Raw genomic sequence first — 22,458 nt, forward strand, 5'->3', positions numbered from 1 at the left:
TTAAGGCTCTAACCATACTCTTTTTTTTTTCTTGAGTGCTTCTATCAATGGATTTCTATAATACTGATGATGGTTGGTGCAATTTGGGAGAATCTGAATTTAGTCGGAAATGCTTCAATAGAATGACCTACCAGATGGGACCAGTTACAATGCAAAAAGGCATCGAACCACCACAGACATTCGGTGCTTAGAATAATAAAAAGACTATAAAATTAGATTAGTTGAGTCTAATTTGGAATTGGTATATTCCCCATGCACCCTTGCAGCTCTTGGGCAGATAAAGCTCTGAGATTTAGCACTGTGTCAGGACAGAGGACTGCAACTTCCAGTAAAAGGAGAGAGAAAGAGAGAGAGAGAAAAAAGAGGCATTCTGGGAGGTCGCGGAGGGCAGTGCAGTGACCTCCAATGATTTACAGGCCTTTAGCTTAATGAAATTGTTTCAGTGACATGACGGTAAGAGCTCGTAATGGATTGGATGCCCTAATGTAATGAAATTACTCCCTTCTGCCTTAAAAAAAAAATGCGCAATTAATATTTACTGAGTCCTGACAGGCTTCAGTGTGCTCTACTGTGCAGTTCTTTCAGACAGTCAGTGTGGAGAGACAGAGCAGCGTGGCAGGCACTGAGCAAGGCTCCTCTCGGGTGACGAGCAAAGACTGCAAGGGGGTGGAGGGACACCTCGGTGGCAGGGACTGCCTGGCCCCAGGGCTGAGAGGCAGCCTGGCTCTCCCGCCTCAGCCTTCACACTCTCCCCTTCCTTTTCTGCAGGCAACTGGACAACAACCAGATCAGCTGCATTGAAGATGGAGCCTTCAGAGCCCTGCGTGACTTGGAAATTCTGTGAGTTGACTTTGATTGCTTCCTCATGTGCATGTGTGTGTGTGTGTGTGTGTGTGTGTGTGTGTGCATGTGCATGCATTTCTCTGACTCCTGCTGCAGTGCTATTAAAACTGGAAAGCGGGGAACCCCCCCACCCCCCCCATTTCCATGACCCAAGTGTGGCAGGCAGAAAGTGAAATTTCTCACCTCCCTCAAAACAGGGCTTCTGCCAGTGAAGTCACAATAGAGTCTTTGCTCCCAGGGAGCTTGGAAAATGCCATATTTGTTGCCGGGTGGAACAGATGGGCATGAGCGGCTCATGAACCGCACTCTGTGGGCGGCAAGGGCAGTTTTGAGCGCGTGTGTGTGTATGCGTATGTGAGTGTGATGTAGAAGATGGGTAACAGGTCTCGGGGGTGGGGGTGGGAGGGAGGGAAGGATAGTGGGAAGTCGATGAAGCTGAAACCAATTGGAACAAACCAAAATAGAGAGATGTCTAAGAAAGTGCAGACATTGTAAGCCAGGTGCACCAAAGAGGTCCTTGTCTGGGACAAAGATAGTCAAAATGTCGTTGAGATCTTCTGGCTATATTTTTTTAATCCATACTTGAGATCCAATCCTAAAAGTGACCTAGAATCAGTAGTGTCACTGACCTTCCCTCCTCTCCTGAATGCCCCCTGCCCAGAGGAAAGCAAAGCATCCCATTCTCTGTTTCACGGGCCTGTTGCTGGGTGTACAGTTTTAAAGGGGTAAAAGAAAGGAAGATTGATGTCAGGCAGAAAGTCTTGCAGGGTTTATTTGTGTCTCAGAGTTGTTGGTTCCACTCCACTCTCCCACGCTATTCACTACACCGTTGATTTAGTGCCATATCGAGTAATAAGGACAGTGTTTTGGTCCTAATCATTAAAAGCTCTGCTCCAGGCTTCTTGCAATTTGGAAGCAGAGAAATGCTCTTGGCATTACTGTTGCCACTGCATTTCAGCAGAAAGGGGTGTCATGAGGATTATTTTTTTATACTAAGAATTAAGCCTCCAGAAGCCATGGGATCTGAAGAGATGTAACTTCGACTCCCAAATAAACATGTGAATGAAATAGTAAGACACCTGACCTACTGAGGTAACGAAGAGAAAGGTAGCCCACCATATCTGCGAGAGAGACTATGCTGAGGTCCATCACTAAAAATAACAACTACTGCTGTAAGTACCATTTTAAACCTCTGGAAATCTTATTCTTGGTGACTTCCAAGGGCATGGCACTTTGCGCCTAAGAGCATTCCCAAATGGAAGCAGAACAGGACATACTTCCCTAGATGATACATCCCTCCCTCGGTGATCTGACCATGCCTGGTGTTTGTAGGAAACAATCATTTCCAAAATTGACTTGCTTACCTTAACCAGAATCCTGATGGCAGAATGGGAGCAAAAATGGGTCTGTTAGAGGGATAATAATAGTAATAATAATGATGGTATTTGTTAAGCGCTATGTGCAAAGCACTGTTCTAAGCACTGGGGGGATACAAGGTGATCAGGTTGTCACAAGTGGGGCTCACAATCTTAATCCCCATTTTACAGATGAGGTAACTGAGGCACAGAGAAGTTAAGTGACTTGCCCAAAGCCACAAAGCCAATAAGTAGCGGAGCTGGGATTAGAACACATGACCTCTGACTCCCAAGCCCGTGCTCTTTCCACTGAGCCATGCTGCTTCTCTACTGGTTGTTACCTCTATTGGTTGTTACCACGTGTCTTGTGTTAAGCCCATATGAAATATTTTTTAGTATATAGGGTACCATTTAAAGGTGGATTTTGTTTTTGTTTTTGTTTTTCCCAATTAATAATATTTGTAAAAATGGTCATTACAAATCACGGGACTTTTCCGGACCCATTTTGGAGACAGAGTGAGGGAGACAAGAGGAGAGAGAGAGAGAGAGAGAGAGAGAGAGAGAGAGAGAATATTTGACAAGTACTATCTCCTCCTGACAAAAATTAAGTTGCCAGGTGTTGTAGAACAGGGATCATTTTTCAGGAGACTTTTAGGTTTTTTTCCTTACCTGAGAACTTTCCATCACCCCATGAGTAACATGTGTTGACCCTTTTCATCAACTAGGAAAACTGACAAAATATGCTGTTTAGGGATGAGGCTGCATCCAGTCTTGAAGTTTCAAAATGTATGAACCATTAGGAGAATGTTTACCAATATAGCGCAAAAATGAAGATACCCTATTAGTTTATCTTTTTTAATTCCAAACCGCCCCAGATTGATAGCATTGTTTAAAGATTTGCTCGTTCGGTCTTACACAGTTAAGTACCTAAAAATTCGTCATAATCAGTTATTCTGTGAGGTGTTAATTTTCAGGGCAGGCATGCAGATCCAGGCTAATCAATCTTAATGCTAAGAAATTTGTAAACCCATGGAGGTTATTGCTTGAGGTATCTACTTTTAGGGAGAAAATAAATCTATACTGAGTTCATCCAGAAATCAACCTCTTGTTGAAACCCTCTTCAGCAGTCTTGAAGCACTTTCAGAAATCTTTGAAAGTAAATTATCTCAGCTCACCAAGGGTCCGCTCATGTTTGTGCACCTGATAAAGAGTAGGAGAAGGAAATAAAATATCCCTCCAAAACCAATAATATTTGAGTGTTAAATAATGCTTATTCTTAAAGAACAGAGTTTTATATAGGTTGGAAATTGACTTGACCCTGGTGCTTGAGTGAATGGGCCAAAATGAGATCAGTGGTGTGTGTCCATTTAAGATGAGTGACAAACCATAAGGTTCTGATCACCTTGAAGCATTTGAAAAAAGATCCCCAAAGGAGGTGAAATCTTATAAAGTTTTAAAAAGCTAAAAGCAGGTTACATCCTATGGTAGATATGGGGCAGGTTTGGCCAGGTACCTTGAATGGAGGGTGGAGCCAAGAGTTCAGAACAGGTGACCGAAAAGCGAGATGAAATCAAAGATGGAGTTTGGGTGGGACCCAGAACCCTGGCTTGAATCCCTGCCCGAGAATTTGAAAACCTCCTTACCCATCCACTCACCATCCAACAAAGATGCTGGCCAAATCCCAATGAGGTATTTGTTATTGATGGCAGGTTTTGAATTGGTGCTTTACTGAGAACCAATTTCATAGGGGAAAATTGTAATCAGTGGGGGAAATATGGAAATGATTTTCTCTGGAGTTGTTAAGTGTTTCTCTGGTCAAATGACTGTAGAGGTCAGTGGATCCCAAGATAGTGTCTCCTCCCTGTCCATATTCTCCTGACCACCACCGTTCCCACTTTCAAAGCCTTATTAAAATCGCATCTCCTCCAAGAGGCCTTCTCCAATGAAACACTCTTTTATCCCAACTCCCTCTCCCTTCTGTGTTGCCTATACGCTTGGATCTGTGCCCCTTACACACTTGATATTCCCCCTACGCTCAGCTCCATAGCACTTACGTGTTTATCTGTAATGTATTTATTTGTATTAATGCCTGTTTCCCCCTCTAGACTGTAAACTTTCTGTGGGCAGAGAACATGTCTACCACCTCTGTGGTGGTGTATTCTCCCAAGTGCTTAGTACAGTGGTCTGCACACAGGAAGCTCTCAATAAATGCCATTGATTGATTGATTCCCTTTCCCTCTCACTCTCCTAGCTCATTCTTCTTCCACCATCTGTCCCTGCCCTTTCCAGCTCTGAGTAACGATGATGACATGAATTTTTCTCTTCATAAACAGTGTCTTGATCTCCGACATTCCTCTCATAACTAGGTAGTTAGAACAGCCCTGTAGCAATTGGGCTTTTTGTGCAGTTTTCCTCCCTGACCAAGTCCTCACCAGTGTCTCATAAGTGTGTTTTGACAGAAATGAAAGAAAACAAGAAAGTGTCACCATAAAAGGAGTCCAGATATTGCTACCTTAGTGAAAGTTGCAGTTCAGAACCTTGCAGCTAAGTTGGCAGCGATGTAATGACAGATCTGCATGCCTGCCCTGAAAATTAACACCTCACAGAATAACTGATTATGACGAATTTTTAGGTACTTAACTGTGTAAGACCAAATGAGCAAATCTTTAAACTATGCTATCGATCTGGGGCGGCTTGGAATTAAAAAAGACAAACTGATAGGGTATCTTCATTTTTGCGCTATTTTCTGTAATGGCAGAAAATGAAAAATCTGCACTCTCACCGTGGTTAGATATTTCCTGGTTAACCATACCAGTCAGCTAAATAAAAGCAGTTTTGGTGGGTCCTTTGTTATCTCAGCATGTGCTGATTTGATCCTGAATCTTTCCAAGCTTGAGTTAGCCTATATTCTTTAGTTGGGTTTGAAGCCCTTCTAATAAACTGAACCATTTGGCTCATTGGAATCCGGGTTAGAACTGGGTTCTAGCGATTGAGGCCCATTCACAGAGTTTTGAATGATTTTGGAATAATGGAATTCTTTGTTGGCACTTCTGCAGAATGCTCTTTTGGTGTTATTTATCTCTTTGTTTTAACATCTGCTATAACCTGAAGACTTGGGAACAAGTATTTGTAAAGAACAAATTGTTCTGAAGAAGCCTGTGGGGAACTTCCCAACTAGGATGCAGTAACTTCTGGGTAGGGAATGTGTATTTTTATAATAATATTGTACTCTCCCAAGCACTTAGTACAGTGCTCTGCGCACTGTAAAAGCTCAATAAATACAACTGACTGAGTGATTTTTGAATGAGTGTGGGTACTCCTGGAGGAGGCCCAAAAGTCCCTAGTTCTCTTTCTTGTGCATTCATTTATTCATTTATTCATTCAATCATATTTCTTGAGAGCATGCTGTATGCAAAGAACTGTACTAAGCATCCTACTGCATTACAGATCAAAGCTGCCCATAAAACTCACACTGATTTTGATCGTAGCATTTTACTTCAGATTACTCTTCAAGACACTTTAAACTCACCCTTTGACCTCAGAACATAGCCTTCATTCTATTCCCGGAGCTCCCTTTGAAGAGACTCATTTGGGGTATACACACATGTGTTCAACCCCACGGCTAGCCATAAATCAATCAATCAATCAATGGTATTTATTGAGAGGCTACTGGGAGCAGAGCACTGTGGTAAGCACTTGACAGAGTACAACAGAAGCATAGTAGAAATGAGCCATACTCTCTGGAATATTTCATTCAATAAGATCCAATGTGCTTTTTAAATAAGATTATATAATGAGTATACCACTGTAAGTTATGGAATTTGTTCAGTGCTTACTAGTGCCTAGCACTGCGCCAAACACTGGGGTAGATACAAAGGCAGCCCTTGCCCCTCATTGGGTTCACAGCATTTAGGAGGAGAATGTACAGATATTTATTCCCTCTTCTAGACTGTGAGCCTGTTGTTTGGTAGGGACCGTCTCTATATGTTGCCGACTTGTGCTTCCCAAGCGCTTAGTACAGTGCTCTGCACACAGTAAGTGCTCAATAAATATGATTGAATGAATTTTAGAGATGAGGAAACTGAAGCTCAGAAAGTGCAAGTGACTTGCCCCAGGTCATACGGCAGACAGTGGCAACATCAGGATTAGAACACAGATCTCCAGATGCCTAATCCTGTGCTCGTTCGCATAGACCATACTGTTTCCATCCAAATTTATAAATATAAATGTTTCTTATAAACTGTATGTTGAACATGAAATAAAAAGTGAAATCATGGATAGTCAATCAGAATTGCTGAGTGTCCAGGTTAGGAGTTGCCCCCATCTGGAAAGGAAGGTTCCCCCATAGTTCACTAGCAGCTGGCAGTGGGTATGCTAAGTTTGGAAATTGCAAAATTGAATCTTGGTCTAACTTTAGGACATCTAACCAAGAAACTCAGACCATAAATCATCCCCAAATCAGGCAAGGTAAGAGTTTTCCACATTCGGCAAAGATTCTCGGATCTGTACTCTTTGAGCACTTGATGTTCATACCACCCTGAACCCCAAAGCGCATATGCAGATATCTGTAATTTATTTATTTATATTGATGTCTGTCTCCCCCCTCTGTACTGTAAGCTTCTCGTGGGCAGGAATATATCTGCCAACTTCGTTGAATTGTACTCTCCCAAGTGCTTAGTACAGTGCTCCGAACATAGTAAGCGCTCAATAAATCCCATTGATTGATTGACCATTCATTCATTCATTCAGTTGTATTTATTGAGCGCTTACTATGTGCAAAGCACTGTACTAAACGCTTGGAAGTACAAGAGAGTAAAGAGATGGTCACTACCCAACAAAGGGCTCACAGTCTTGAAACCAGTTGATTCTTATTTTGACATTAGGGAAAGCTGATTGCTAAAATTCTGGTTCCAAAACATTAGTCCGTGGACACGACTCCTTGGTTTTTCCACACTGATATAATAATTATTATTATTATTATTATTATAATGATAATGGTATTTGTTAAGTGTTTACTGTGTGCCAAGCACTGTTCTAAGCACTGGGGAAGACGCAAGGTGATCAGGTTGCCCCATGTGGGGCTTGCAGTCTTAATCCCCATTTTACAGATGAGGTACCTGAGGCACAGAGAAGTTAAGTGACTTGCCCAAAGTCACACCGCTGAAAAGGGGCAGAGCTGGGATTCGAACCCACAACCCTTGACTCCCAAGCCCGTGCTCTTTCCACGAAGCCACGCTGCTTCTCTAAGCCAAGTTGCTTCTCTTGCAGTCCTTCTTTAGATTAGATCATACCATTCTATTTTCTACCAGTGCCATGGATCTTTCCCTTTCGTTCTTGTAAATGCTATATTACATAGTATTTCACATGGTATTTTATTTTAATCCACTTCTTCAGTTTTGCAAATGCCGGCGAGTCATTCCCACCCATAGCGACTCCATGGACACATCCGCTTTGGAACATCCCATTTTCCATCGTAAAGTTGTTCTGGTATGTGTATCCATAGAGTTTTCGTGGAATAGATGTGGAAGTGGTTTACCATTGCCTTCTTCCACGTAGTAAAAGCATGAGTCTCTGCCATTGTCTTTGATCAACATGTTGATCATTTGGTCATCCACCTTTGACTCTTTCCCATGTCGCTGTTGCCCAGCACAGGTGAATTGACTTTGACGGTTCGGCTTAGACATTTCCGTTATGTGTAACTATATGGCATATCCCTAAGCTTTATCAGCATACACAAACTCTCCTGCCATGATAAGGCATCAATTCCTAGGAGAGACATCTCCAGTCAGCCCTTCTAAATAATTCCTGCCTTGATACTCCTATAAATACTGGTGATAAAAAAAAAAAACAATTAAGATTGATTCAAACTGGAGCCACTGTGAGAGTTCATGTGTTCTTAAGGAGTGGGAAAATCGTTTTTATTTACTTATAGAATATTTTTCCAGAAGGTTCCATTTTGTGGAAATATTTTTCTTTGCTTTAACTGTCTTTGAAGGCAGAGAGTTTGTCCTGACATAATTCTGAATATATGGGCTGTCATTGCTTAATGAAAGACTGAAAATACCATGAGAATGTGATTTCTCTCTTTATTTTGCTGCAAATTACAATCAGTTTAGGCAATCAGAATTAAACGTGCACTGCGCAGGGTGCATTCCTCACTTCCACCATGCCACCAAGAATATCCGAGTGGGAATTAGATTTCATCACTAGTTTTATATTCTGCAACATTAAATGAGCCCTCAATCCTAGTTAACCATACTTCCATTTGTTGTGGATTTGAAATTATTCGTTTTATTTAGGGGAACGAAAGCTGTAGCTGAGCTCTAATAAAAATGAGAACAATTTCAAAGTCTGAATTAACTTGAAATTTTAAAACTACATAATTCATCACTAATAATCCACCAATTTAATTGTACTGGAGCCTCAAGGTCATAATTTTTTTTGTACTGGAGTCATGGCCTGGTGGACTTGTGTTAGCAGCAGTCTGGAATCTCACTTTCTATTTCATTCTGAAATAATTTGGGGGAAAAAAGCGGTCAACCTTGAACAGACACCCTTGGCTATCCATCCAGGGGAAAGAATTGGGAATTGCTGGATGGCCACTGATTTGAAGTTCCAGAAGTCAAATCACTGAAGCAACCCAACCTATGTGGAGCCTGGCAATTGTGCCTGAGTTTCTAGACAAATGGTCAAAGGTATCACTGGACAGATGGCTAGATTTTCTCTTTTCACTAATTCATTAGCCCCCTGCAGCAGCTCCAGTGATCAATGGTCTGAGCTTGTCCAGTGATTTTCTTTCTCTCCTTCCTGTCTCATTGTTCCTGAAAAGCAGTAGGGATCCTGCCTGTTTCCATTCCCACTTTAAAGTTTCAGATTGGATAGCAAAATGTGGGTGAAGATGTTTTATTCTGGGACACTTTTTAGAACCAAGCTGTAGAACGCTAAAGAATCGACTTAGAAGATTCAAAGGGATCTGGCCACTCCAGAGTGGGCGACAGATGTCTTCTTTAGTGAGAGAAAGCCCGGCAAAATTATTTCTCCATCTTTATTGATACCCATGCCCATTGCCCTAGCCAGTTATCCCTTATGTTTTAATCCCTCCTCAGACTCCCTTTCTGCTCACCCCCACCACTTCTTGCCCTTAATGACCTGGCTACCTATTTTATGGAGAAAATTGAAACTATCAGGCATGAACTCCCTGAAATCTCCCCTGCTCCTCTCCAGTCCCTCCCTCCTCCTGCCCCTTCTACAAGTCTCCCATCTTTCCCAGCAGTATCTCAAGAGGAGATGTCCTGCTTTCCCTCAAAATCCACCCCTTCCACCTGTGCATCCGACCCCATCCCTTCACAATTATCAAAGAACTTGCCCCTTCCCTTCCTCCCTCCCTGACCACCATCTTCGGTTTCTCTCTCTAAGGGCTTCTTCCCCAGTGCTTTCCAACATGCTCATGTCTCCACTATCCAAACCCCCTTCCTTGACCCCACAGCTTCCCCCAGTAATCTCCCCATCTCCCTCCTATCATTCCTCCCCAAACTTCTTGAGTGAGTTGTCTACACCCGCTGTCTTCGGCAGGGGAAGGGGATGTGTTTGTTATATTCTTATATTGTACTCTCTCAAATGCTTAGTACAGTGCTTTGCACAGAGTAAGCGCTTAATAAATATGATTGATTAGTTGATTCCTCTCTTCCAGTTCTCTCCTTGACGCCCTCAAATCTGGCTTCCGTTCCCTTCACTCCACAGAAACCATCCACTCAAAGGTCATAAATGATCTCCTTTTTGACAAATCCAGTGGTCTGTACTCCCTCCCAATCCTGTTCCTCCTCTCGGCCGCCTTCAACCCTGTCAACCACTTCCTCCTCCTGGAAACATTATTCAACCTCGGCTTCACTGACACTGTCCTCTCCTGGTTCTCTTCCTATCTCTCTGGCCACTTTCTTAGTCTCTTTCGTGGGCTCCTCCTCTGCTTCGCGGCCCCTAACTGTGGGTGTCCCTCTAGGTTCTGTTCTGGGTCCCCTTTTATTTTCCATCTACACCCACTCCTTTGGAGAACTCATTCACTCACATGGCTTCAACTACCATCACTTTCTGGATGATTCCCAAACTACATCTCCAGCCGTGATCTCTCTTCCTCTCTGTAGTTTTGCATTTCCTCCTGCCTTCAAAACTCTCTACTTGGATGTCCTGCTGTCATCTCAGACTTAGCATGTTCAAAACAGAACACCTAGCTTCCCACCCACATCCTGACTTTCTCATCTCTGTAGACAGCACCACCATCCTCCCTGTCTCATAAGCCTATAACCTCATTATTTTCCTTGACTCATCTCTCTCATTCAACCCACATAATAAATCTGCCACCAAATCCTGTCAGTTCACAACATCACTAAAATATACCTTTTCCTCTCCATCCAAACTGCTATTACGCTTAATACAAACACTTAACCTGTCCCTCCCTGAATACTGTATCAGCCTCCTTGCTGACCTTCCTGCCTCCTGTTTCTCCCCACTCCAGTCCCTATTTCAGCTTTCTGCCCTGATCATTTTTCTACAAAAATGTTCAGTCCACATTTCCCCACTCCTCAAAAACCTCCAGTTGTTGCCCATCCACCTTTGCATCAAACAGAAGATCCTTACTATAGGCTTTTTTAAAGCACCTTGCCCACTCCTACCTCACCTCACTACTCTCATACTACATCCCAGCCTGCACACTTCGCTCCTTTAGTGCCAAACTACTCGCTGTTCCCTGATCTTGTCTGTCTAGCTGCCGACCTCTCACCCATGTCCCTGCCTCTGTCTTGGAATGCCCTCCCGCTTCATATCTAACAATTACTCTCTCCACCTTCAAAGCCATATTGAAGACACATCTCCTCCAAGAGGCCTTCCTTGACTATCCCCTCATTCCCTTTTCTCCCGCTCCCTTCTGTGTCACCTTTCACCCCTTGCCTCAACTGCACAGGACTTATGTACATACCTGTAATTTATTTTTATTAACGTCTGCCTCCCCCACTATACAGTAAGTTCACTGTGGGCAGGGAATGTGTCTGTTATATTTTTATGTTGTACACTCCCAAAACCTTAGTACAGTGCTCTGCAAACAGTAAGCACTCAATAAATATGAGAAAGACAGAGAGAGAGAGAGCTTCTTGACAGTGACTAAATTCTCACTGAGGTATTATGGGACACCAAGCAGGCACCCCTCTCCCCTGCGCTCCTTTTTTCCAAACTAAAGGTGATCAGGAAGTACTTTGCTTTCCCCAGATGATGACAGAGTTGGTGGTTGGTGTTTTTTTAATTCAGATCCTTCTTTTCAAATCATTTCTAGGTGCATGTACAAAACTAAACACTTTTATTAACTACTAACCTTAAAGCTTTAAAAGAATCCAAGTGAGATGTATGTTTTCTCCACACAAGTCCTCCCCATCACCTTCGTGTTCAAAGCAAGGCTCTGCACTCTTTCTCTGACAGTCAAGAAGTTTCCAAACTCATTCAGAAAGCCACAGTCACCCTACAGTTTTTACCAGCTTTACCCTCTCTGTACCTTTATTGGAACCAGTTAGTTTTGTTAAGATTCATTTTACTCATCCAACACCTAAGTAGCTGTATAAAATGATTAGGGGTGTGGGTGTCTGTTTATCTGTAAGGCCATAAAGCTTGCCACTTCTGCTGCAGACTCATTATATTGGAGATGGCCTCAGGAGGGTGGGATTTTAAGTTCAAGAAAAAGAATAGCTTCTAGATGACACCAAAGTGGCAGGTATCAAACTGAAGCCAGTAAATGAAGAGAAAGACTGAAGGAGCTGACTGCTCTATTTATTTCTCACCTCCCTCCTTCTTTCCTCTTTCAAAGTGTACTCAATCCACGTATCTTCTTCTAAAAATCATTATGGTAATTTATTATTATGGTGTTTGTTAAGCATGTATGCATGTCAAGAACTAAATGTTCGGGTAGACATGGTCAGTCACTCGATCAATGGTATTTATTGAGCACATACTGTGTGCACAGCACTGTATTGCATACTTGGGAGAGTACAATACATCAGAGTTGATAGACATTCCCTGCCCACAAACAGTTTTCAGTGTTGAGGGGAAGACAGACTTAAAAATAAATTATGGATATGTAAATAAGTGCTGTGGGGCTGAGGGTGGGGTGAATAAAGGGTACAAGTCCAAGTGCAAAGTTGGTAATAATAAAAATAATAATATTGGTATTTGTTAAGGGCTTACTACGTGCCAGGCGCTGGGGTGAATACAAGCAAATCGGAATGAATACAACCCCTGTCCCATGTTGGGCTCACAATCTCTATCCCTATTTTACAGATGAGGTAACTGAGGCACAGAGAAGTGAAGTGATTTGCCCAAGTCAACACAGCAGACAAGTGGCAGAGTTGGGATTAGAACCCATGACCTTCTTACTCCCAGGCCTGTGCTCTATTCACTACATCATGCTTCTTCGCCCTATGCAGAAGGGAAAGGGAGTAAGGGAAATTAGGCCTTAGTCAGGGAAGGCCTCTTGCAGGATATGTGATTTTAATAAGGCTTTGAAGAAGGGGAGGGGTTTCGAGGCCCGAGGCAGGACAGTCAAGGGATCTGTAGTGAGATTGAGAAGATCGAGTTACAATGAATAGGTTGGTTTGGAGAAGTGAAGTGATTGTGCTGGGTTGTAGTAGGAAATCAGAGAGTTGATATAAAAGAGGGTTGAGTGATTGAGTGCTTTAAAGCCAATAGTAAGGAGTTTTTCTTTGATGTTCAATCGTATTTATTGAGCACTTACTTACTATGTGCAGAGCACTGTACTAAGCGCTTGGGAAGTACAAATTGGCAACACATAGAGACAGTCCCTACCCAACAGTGGGCTCACAGTCTAAAAGGGGGAGACAGAGAACAAAACCAAACATACCAACAAAATAAAATAAATAGGATAGAAATGTACAAGTAAAATAAATAAATAAATAAATAGAGTAATAAATATGTACAACCATATATACATATATACAGGTGCTGTGGGGAAGGGAAGGAGGTAAGATGGGGGGATGGAGAGGGGGACGAGGGGGAGAGGAAGGAAGGGGCTCAGTCTGGGAAGGCCTCCTGGAGGAGGTGAGCTCTCAGCAGGGCCTTGAAGGGAGGAAGAGAGCTAGCTTGGCGGAGGGGCAGAGGGAGGGCACTCCAGGCCCGGGGGATGACGTGGGCCAGGGGTCGATGGCGGGACAGGCGAGAACGAGGTACAGTGAGGAGATTAGCGGTGGAGGAGCGGAGGTTGCGGGCTGGGCAGTAGAAGGAGAGAAGGGAGGTGAGGTAGGAGGGGGCGAGGTGATGGAGAGCCTTGAAGCCCAGGGTGAGGAGTTTCTGCCTGATGCGCAGATTGATTGGTAGCCATTGGAGGTTTTTGAGGAGGGGAGTAATATGCCCAGAGCGTTTCTGGACAAAGATAATCCGGGCAGCAGCATGAAGTATGGATTGAAGTGGAGAGAGACACGAGGATGGGAGATCAGAGAGAAACATGATGTGGAGGTGGATGGGCAACCACTGGAGGTTGGATATGTACATATCCACATGAGACTCACAGCCTAAGTAGGAGTGAAAACACGTATTGAATCACCATTTTCCTGTTGAAGAAGCTGAGGCCCAGAGAAGTAAAGTGACTCTCTCAAGGTTTCACAGCCAGCAAGTGGTGGAGTTAGGATTCGAACTCAGATCCTCTGATTCCTAAGCCCATGCTTTTTCCACTAGGACCCACTCTTTCCTATAATGGTCTTTAGGTCTTTTATTCTTTCCCCCTTCTCTCTAGCCATCATCCAAATAATCTATGAGCAGAAAGATTTCACTTTCACTCCTTGCTTCCTTTCAGCATGTTCATTTAGTGACCTGTTACTGGGAACTGGGTTCATCATGCAACCTTTGACATTCCCAAACTGGTTAGGATCGTGACTGAATGAGGCATGATTATCAGAGCATTGATGAGGTAAGGCTTCTGCATCAGTCTAACCCAAATCTCATTTAGGGCAAGGCTTTATTTGGATGCTGCCATTATTGCTCTGCCCTTGTTAAAATGAAGCACTTATCCTTTTCCTGGAAGATCTTAGAGCTGCACCTCCCCCTTCCCTTTATGAACTCTATCAATGTTAAAATAAGAAAAAATTTTTGGGAAATATTACCTGATTGGGTCATAGGTACAAGGGACATTACCTTAGCACCAGCAAGATTTCCATTCTGGATTCTTGTGCTTTCTTCATGTCCATTCACCAGGGCTTTGAGTAGCCCACAGTTCATGGTAGAAAGCCATGAAGCCATGTCTCCCCTGGTGAGTAAGATGAAGGAATTTAGCTACATGAATTCCAAGAAAAGAGTGAGGTCTCTTACCTCTTCTGAATTTCCACCTCAGATCCATAATGTCCAGTTTGATAATGTCCAAGTCAATAATCATGAATCTAGGGGCATAATGACCTCCTTCCCTCCAACCCAACCCAGCCTTCAAAATGAATTCTAAAAAAGAATCGAAATCTTGTTAGGAAAGTGGGAGTTAGTGGTGTCTATCATATACTCTTTACACTCATACACTCTGAATAGGAGCGCAGAGGATTTGACAAATCCCTCAGAACTTTTGAAATCCCTAAGCAAAAAGTTGCTGTGTCCTGAAATTGAGGGGGAAATGGTGCTGCTTTAGCCTATTGATTAAGATGCAGAATTTGAGGTGAGATTTGGAATCCAGGTCCTCCTTTGCCATTGGGTCAGCTGACCCATTTGAACAACTCACAACCCTCTCTGATCCTTACCTCTTCAATTTGTCAAATGTGAATAATCCCCACTCTTCTACCTCATGGAAATGTGTGTCAATTCAATGGTAAAATAGATGGGAAAATGCTTGAAACTCTTCAGAGACACGGGGCTATATAAATAAAATGTATCTTCATTAATAAAGATTGTGATCACTGTTGTAGAATGATGGAGTGATTCAAGTTAGTGCATTGGGTTTCATTACATTTTACCTCTGAATTTTAGAATTTTCCTTTGAGCTATCTGATGCCCAAGAACCTCTGATTTGTTGACTGTCACCATTTCAAAATCTAGAAGAATACCATAAGACGACAATTTATTAAGAAATCAAATCAGCAGAATCAGAGCCATGAATTGGCAACTGATTATTTTTATTTATTTCTGTGGTTTTTACATGACACCTGGAGACCATTTAAAATGTAACTTGGCTGTGATAACTGTGTTTAAAAATAACACTTATCTAGTGCCAAATCACTTTAGAGTTGGGTACAAATATTGAGACAAAAACCCCAGCTGTTATTGCTTTTGCTGCTAATTTGAGGTGTCAAATTAGAGCTCAACTGCTATATGTCAGTGAATAAGGCCCCTTGCGAGATCATTATGTTTTCTAACAGTTGAGAGTAATGGATTAATCAGTGCAGCATCAGTTACTTTCATTATAAGCCCACACAGTGGTTATGAGCTTTAATTTAAATGGACCCCAGGAGGATCAAACAGCTCAGTAAAATACAACACCCAGAATGGGCCAGGGGTAGGGAACTTAGAGACCCATCCACAGCCCCTCACTCTGGCCCCACCTATAGATCTAAGATGTCCAAGCCCTGCTATGGATCGCTTCAACTCTGATTTAGGAAATAAAGCAGAGTTTAACCTCTGTCCTTTACATCAAGTGCTTTCAGAGAGGGTTCAAGGCTGACTTTGGTTTGCACAGAGTAGCAAGCACCCGAGTCATTGCCCTTTTAGAAGATTCAGACTTGAGAGGAAAGTAGCATGGCAAGTGGACCAGAAAAGAGACATCCCTTCTCCTGAGACTCAGCTTTGTCATTCAGGGAATTTTCCCTGCATTTCCACCCATGGCCGGTGAAGAAAATCCTTTTCTAGATGGTGGAGACAGTTTGAGATCCAAGTGACCTTTTACCTGGCATTGATTTGTTCCTGAAGGTCAGCCTTAAAACAGTGAGAGGCACAGATAGAAACTGGCCATGACAGTTGAAACATAGAGAACACCCACCTTTTTCAATAATTCACAGCAGACCTCTGGGGTTCATCTGCTGAAGATTACATGAAGCATATGTCCCAATTTCTTCCTGGACATGGACTGATTGATTGACTGACTGATTGGATCAAGCTTCAGAGGAGCTAAGTTTGAGTGCATTGCTTTTTGTGACATCCCACTGAGTGCTTCAGCAAGGCATGTTCTGCTCTAAGCAGATTTGGGTCTGAGGTAGGGATTACAACCCATAACGCGGCTTGTTAGGCGAGGGTTCCTTCTTACTTCAGGATGTAGACACAGAGGTTGCCTTGTAGAGGCTCTGAGAATTACAAAAGAGAAGTTTGAACTTGTTAAGAAAAATTGGGGCAAGGCAGTGATATATGGTTGAGTTGATTTTTAGGGCAGAGAAAGGAAGGAAAGCCCTAAGTGCAGTTTCTTTTTCTTCTCTAGAGTTGGTCCATAGACTGAAATGTTTTGTTCATTTTGTTGGCATTTTTTCCCCTCAAAAAACCCAAATTCAGTAATTAACATCTGGGACAGATTATCAGGCTGGAAGTAACTAACAGTTTATCAGCTCTCTTTTCACCACTACGTTGGCAAGCACTGGTTGTTGCTATTATCAAGTTGAGCTTTTGTCCAGAGTCACAGTGCTGGGTCAGGGTCTCCAGCGTATCCCCTGTATTGAAGAAGATCAGGATTAGTAATGCCTCCTTGCATTTGAGTGGAGCAGGTCAAAGTGGGGATCTGTGTTTGTATTCTCTATTTTGGGATGTAGAACAACCGTCGGGGTAGCCCAGATTAAGGCCATCTTTAGCAATCAGCCACCCCGATCTGCAATGAACAGGTTTCACAGCCAGAAGTTTTCATGTTCATGGAGGCCCATCCCAGAGTAGAACAAAGCACTAAAGTCATTACCCTTAGTGGGAAAAGGGAGGATGGGGTGTTTCTTTGGCCTGTGTGCTCTGAGCTGAGTAATCCCACCCCTAGCTAAATCTCCCTAGTTGCCTCCTCCTTTATGTTCTAATTTAGGAGGGCTTTGAGCTGGGTAAGTGCCATATATTTCAAGGTAGGGCTGCCTTCTGTTTTAAACCTCATCACACTGCCACATCAGCATCAGTGGCAGGAAGAACAGCAAAACAGAGCTTCCCCCAGATTATGTGATCATTTTGGACCAAGTTAGGGAGTAAATTCCATTCAAGTTTTCCTTCAGCCATGCTGTCTCCTTTATCACCGTCCCACACTGGGTTTTTCAGATGTATTAATCCCTGGATGTTGAGGCGAGCTAATACTTTTCATTCCTCATGCAAATCTACAGCTTAACTAGAAAAAAATGGTAGCTTTCTAGAAGACCAGATGACTGAGAAGGTTGCAGCGCTGTAGGCCTTTAAGGGCAGAAGGGATTCTCACCATTCTGCCCTACCTGGAGGCAAGGGGAGTGTTGAGGTGATTTTTGGAAGCCCTAGTTTCCAGGTTTCCAAGGCAAGAAGTCACAGCTGGGGCCAGGCCCGGGATTGAGAGGAGTGGCAATTTAGCGAATGAGTCAGAGAGGTGGTTTGGCATGTACGTAGGCTGCAGATGCCCAGTTTTATAATTATCCACTGCATGCACACAGATAATATTGTTGCATTAGAGCCAATTACATGGTGTTATGGACACACAACACATGGATTACACCCAGACCCAGAAACGTACACTGTGATAAAGGAGCAGCCTAATCGAAGGAGACAGAAGGAAATGTCAGATTTGTTCAAACTGCCAGAACTGTGACTGCTTCATCCACCCAGAGCTCCAGGCCCAGCTTAGCCAGATCAAAGACATACATTCTAAGCACCAGAGTGAAGGAAAGCAGGGAGGGAGGTACTGCTGTGCTTCTTAAAGTGACCAGACCAGACCAGTTGAAGACTGTGTGCCCGCTACATGTAAAGACCAAACTATCGCTGGCCAACTCTACCAAATGTTTTGACATCAGGCGAAAGGCAATGGGGTGGGAGCAGCGTGGATGGATGAGTGGATTGTTCTGATTTCCACCTTCTCCCTGTTCCCCACACTCTCCAACTCAAGTTTACTCACCTGGCAGTTGCCCTCCCAATTAAGTGCCTGAAGGTTGCTGGGCACATAGAAGTCAGGCCAGAGGTCATGGCATCGAACAGCCCATCCCATGATTGCTATATAAGGAAAACCACTTGTGTATCATAGAGCCGAAAGACCAGCGGCCTCGGTTACCAAGACAGCTCACTTTGGTGCAGGGTAAGGACCATCAAAAATGTAGCTGGTGGTTTTTCAAGCTGTTTAACATCCTGCAAAAGTAGGATTGAAATAAAATCTGAGCCCTTGGAACTGCATGTTAGTAGATTTAGTCTCAGGGATACTCTTATGTTTTACAGCTTGTATACTGCCTTCGCATTGGAAAGCAGATCATCACTCAGTGCTTTTAATTGGCACCCAGGGGTCTGGGCTAGGGAGAGATTTTACTTCTGGTGCTACCGCGGATTGGTAGGTGGGATACTGTTACTCACCCAACTCCAAATGAGAGCTCTGAGTTACTTGAAAGAAGTATATGAACTGAGGCACTCTTAAGTGGATAATGTCATTATTATAGAAGTAGATCATTTTGCTGTAGAAGTGATTTGTTACCATAAAAAGTTTTACTCTCCTGCAGTGGTGGAAGCAGGAGTCCCCAAATAACACTAGGTTCTGCTCAGGGAAAAGTGGTTGTATAGGCTCTGAAAATGTTGCCATTTCTACATCAGACAGACCTGAGATTGCTGTGTAGACTCTCCCAAGCACTTAGTACAGTGCTCTGCACATCAACTGAATAGTAGGATGGAACCTTGGATTGAACCTGCTATAATCCTGCCAACCAGGATTGAAACTGAAAATGAGCTTTGTTCATGATTCAGCGTGGCATGAAATTTGAGACTGCATTTAATTGTTTCTTTGAAATTGAATAATTTGTATAGGAGTCTTGCTTTGGGTACCAAAGACTTTAGCATACACTCTGACATGATGGAAGCATCGCAAGAAAGGCCATTTCCCCCACCAAAAAGCATCTGGAAAGGGGATTTATTGATCTGAACTAAACCACATAAGTTGAGATCTTCAGTAAGGAAGAAAAGATAGGGCTGCATAATTAGGTGATTTCCTTGAGGCAGCACTGGAAAAGAGCAGAAAGTGATGGAGAGAGATAAGACCCAGGCAAATTACTCTGAGTCTGAAGTTCAGGTGGGAGATGGCTGAGTACTTGGTTATCTTCTGTGAGGGTGGAGAGCTCCTTCTTTTCACCCTTCCCAATATTGTACTCTCCAAGTGCTTAGTACGGTGCTCTGCATACAGTAAGCGCTCAATAAATACAATTGAATGAATGAATGAATGAATGAATGAACCCACAAACTCCCCACTTATATCCCTACACACACACACACACACACACTCTCTCTCTCTCTCTCTCTCTCTCTCTCTCTCTCTCTCTCTCTCTCTCTCTCTCTCTCTCTCTCTCTCTCTCTCTCTCCCCCCTCCCCAGTAGTTAGAGGGACGTGGGTTCTAATGCTGGCTCTCCACCACTTGTATGCTGTGTGTCCTTGGGCAAATCACTTAACTTCCCTGTGCCTCAGTTACATCATCTATAAAATGGGGATTAAGGCAGTGAACCCCATGTGGGACAGGGATTGTGTCCAACCTGATTAGCTTGTATCTACCCCAGCACTTAGAACAGTGTTTGACACCTAGTAAGTGCTTAACAAATATCATCATCATCTCTCTGCTCTGCCCTGCCCTTGGATGGGACATTTTCATGGGGCCACTGTGGGCACAAAGTACAGCTCTGGACTGTTTTGGGGCATAAACTGCCACAGAGACTGGCGCAGGATTGGTTAAACACATTGCCTTGCAGCTCCCAGATCTGGAGGCTGACAGCTCACTGTCAATGAACCCGAGGTGCCGTATAATGGAAGCAAGAATACTGTATTTAGCCATTTTAGTTCAGAAATAATTGCTATTATCGTAAATGCTTTATTGCTCTCATTATAGCTCACATTTAAATATCAGTGTAATAATACATTAATAAGTCATCTGTGCAGCAGCTCTGCTTCAGTTACATCTGAAATCCTGTACTTAATTGTACAGCATATTAAACCAAATTAGGCCCTGAATATTCACTTGCATTCTCCCTCCCTTGTTGAGTAAATTACATATCAGTGCACAGTGCAGATTGATGGAGGTTTTATGATGCCTCCTTCCCTTTAAGGGACCTTGCATTTCTGTATGTGGGAGACAAGCAACCCTTTATGTCTTTTTAAAAAAAATTTAAGGCCTCTGTTACCATAGAAGTAAGACTTTTGAAGTAGCCAATGGACAGTCGATAGAAGAGTATGTTTGTCCAACTCCCCTGGGCAGTCACCAGCCATGTTTCTTAATGGCTAATTGTCAGTTCTGTGGCTTAGGTTTCAAAGCTGTCTCTCTTCAAGGACTCCCTCTAGCCAGGGGTGCCCTCTCCCTGACCCATCATGGGAAAGTGTGAAAGGACCGATCTGTGGATCCAGGAATAAGAGGCTCCAGGGAAATTCTCCTGGGCTCAGGAATGGGGAACTGCAGGCTGTGAAAGTGCCACAAATGGTACCCGTGGGGTCCATGTATTTTCCCAGTTCCCTACCCATCACACCTTAGCTTCCATAGTGGAGAAACCCAACCCACAAGGCAGGGAGGAGTTTAGGTGATGCAGAGAGAGTGAACTTGGCCTAGTAGATAGAGAACTGGCCTGGGAGTCAGAAGGACCTAGGTTCTAATACTGGCTCTGCCACTTGTCTGCTGTGTGACCTTGGGCAAATCATGCCAGTTCTTTATGCCTTAGTTACCTCATCTATAAAATGGGTTATTAAGACTGTGAGCGTTATGTGGGACAAGTACTGTGTCCAACCTGATTAATTTATGAATACCCCCGTGCTTAGTACAGTGCCTGGCAAATAGTAAGCACTTAACAAATGCTATTTTTTTTATTCCTGTAACGCCAAAGGGAAGGCAGTTGGGCCACAGAAGAGTAGAGTGCAAGCCACCTCTGAGGCATAAAGGGAAGCCTGTGCTCTCCTCTCCCTCAGTGTCTGGGAGTGAGGATGAAATTTGAAGGTCCCAGAGAGAGAGTGGTCATGTGTCAATTGACTTATAATTAATACTCAAAATCCAGGGCACTAGGACATTGGAGGAGGTCCTAAAGGGCCCTAGAGAGTAAGAGGAGGTTAATAAATGAGGTGTTTCCTTTTGCCACATGCACAACAGTAATTTCTTCTTTGAAAGGTGAAAACTGAGAGATGTGCTGAGGTTGTCCCAAATCACAACAGGAGCAACCTAGTGCTACAGTAGGAGCTACTTCCCATTCCTAAGATTATTAATACATAAATTTGTGATTTTTAAGGGACTGATTATCCAGTTCATAGGTTGTCCAAAGTGTCCTTCTGTTCATTTCAGATTCCCTTGCTCTCCTTGATAAACTGCCAGGGGGTACTCAGGGTCGTTTTGACAAACTCATACATGAGTTGCATATCAATCAGTCAATCATTGGTATTTATTGAGCTCTTACTATGTGCAGAACACTGTAGTAAGTACTTAGGAGAGAACAAAACAACAGAGTTGGCAGACACATTCCCTGCCCACAAGGAGCTTATGGTCTAGTGGGGAGACAGACATTAATGTAAATAAATAAATTAATTAAAGGATTTCTACATACGTTCTGTGGGGCTGATGATGCATGACTATCAAGTGCTTAAAGATTCAATTGCATAGCAGTGCAGAATGGGGAGGGAGATGGGAAAATCAAGGCTCTTTGGGGGAAGACCTCTTGGAGGAGATGTGATAAGGCTATGAAGGAGAGGAGAGAAGTAATGTGAGGCTGTGTGAGTCATTCCTGACTGTGAGCCCGCTGTTGGGTAGGGACTGTCTCTATATGTTGCTATCTTGTACTTCCCAAGCACTTAGTACAGTGCTCTGCACACAGTAAGTGCTCAATAAATACGATTGAATGAAAAGTAGTCATATATGGAGGGGGAGGGCATTCCAGGCTAGCGGGAAGAAATGGAAGAGGGATTGGAGGTGAGAGAGATGAGACTGAGGCACAGTGAGCTAGCTGATGCTGGAGGAATATAGTGCATGAACTGTGTTGTAGTAGCAGATCAGTGAGGTGAGGTAGGATGGAGTGAGCTAGTTAAGTACTTAACCTAAACCTCTTTAGGCCCTTCATTTCAATGAACCAAGGAAATACATGGCCTCGGGCAGGAGAAAGAGAAACAATGT

At 43.3% G+C, this 22,458-nt stretch overlaps 1 protein-coding gene across 1 annotated transcript in view; it reads left to right on the top strand.

The window, feature by feature from the left end:
* The window catches only part of SLIT3 (slit guidance ligand 3), a 625,600-nt gene that overhangs the window by 428,925 nt on the left and 174,217 nt on the right, over positions 1-22,458 (top strand). Inside the window, exon 7 of the mRNA XM_038771676.1 lies at positions 769-840. Coding sequence (XP_038627604.1) covers positions 769-840 — 72 coding nt within the window. The remainder of the gene's footprint in view (positions 1-768; positions 841-22,458) is intronic.

The sequence above is a fragment of the Tachyglossus aculeatus genome, chromosome X1, assembly GCF_015852505.1.
Source record: "Tachyglossus aculeatus isolate mTacAcu1 chromosome X1, mTacAcu1.pri, whole genome shotgun sequence".
NCBI lineage: Eukaryota > Metazoa > Chordata > Mammalia > Monotremata > Tachyglossidae > Tachyglossus > Tachyglossus aculeatus.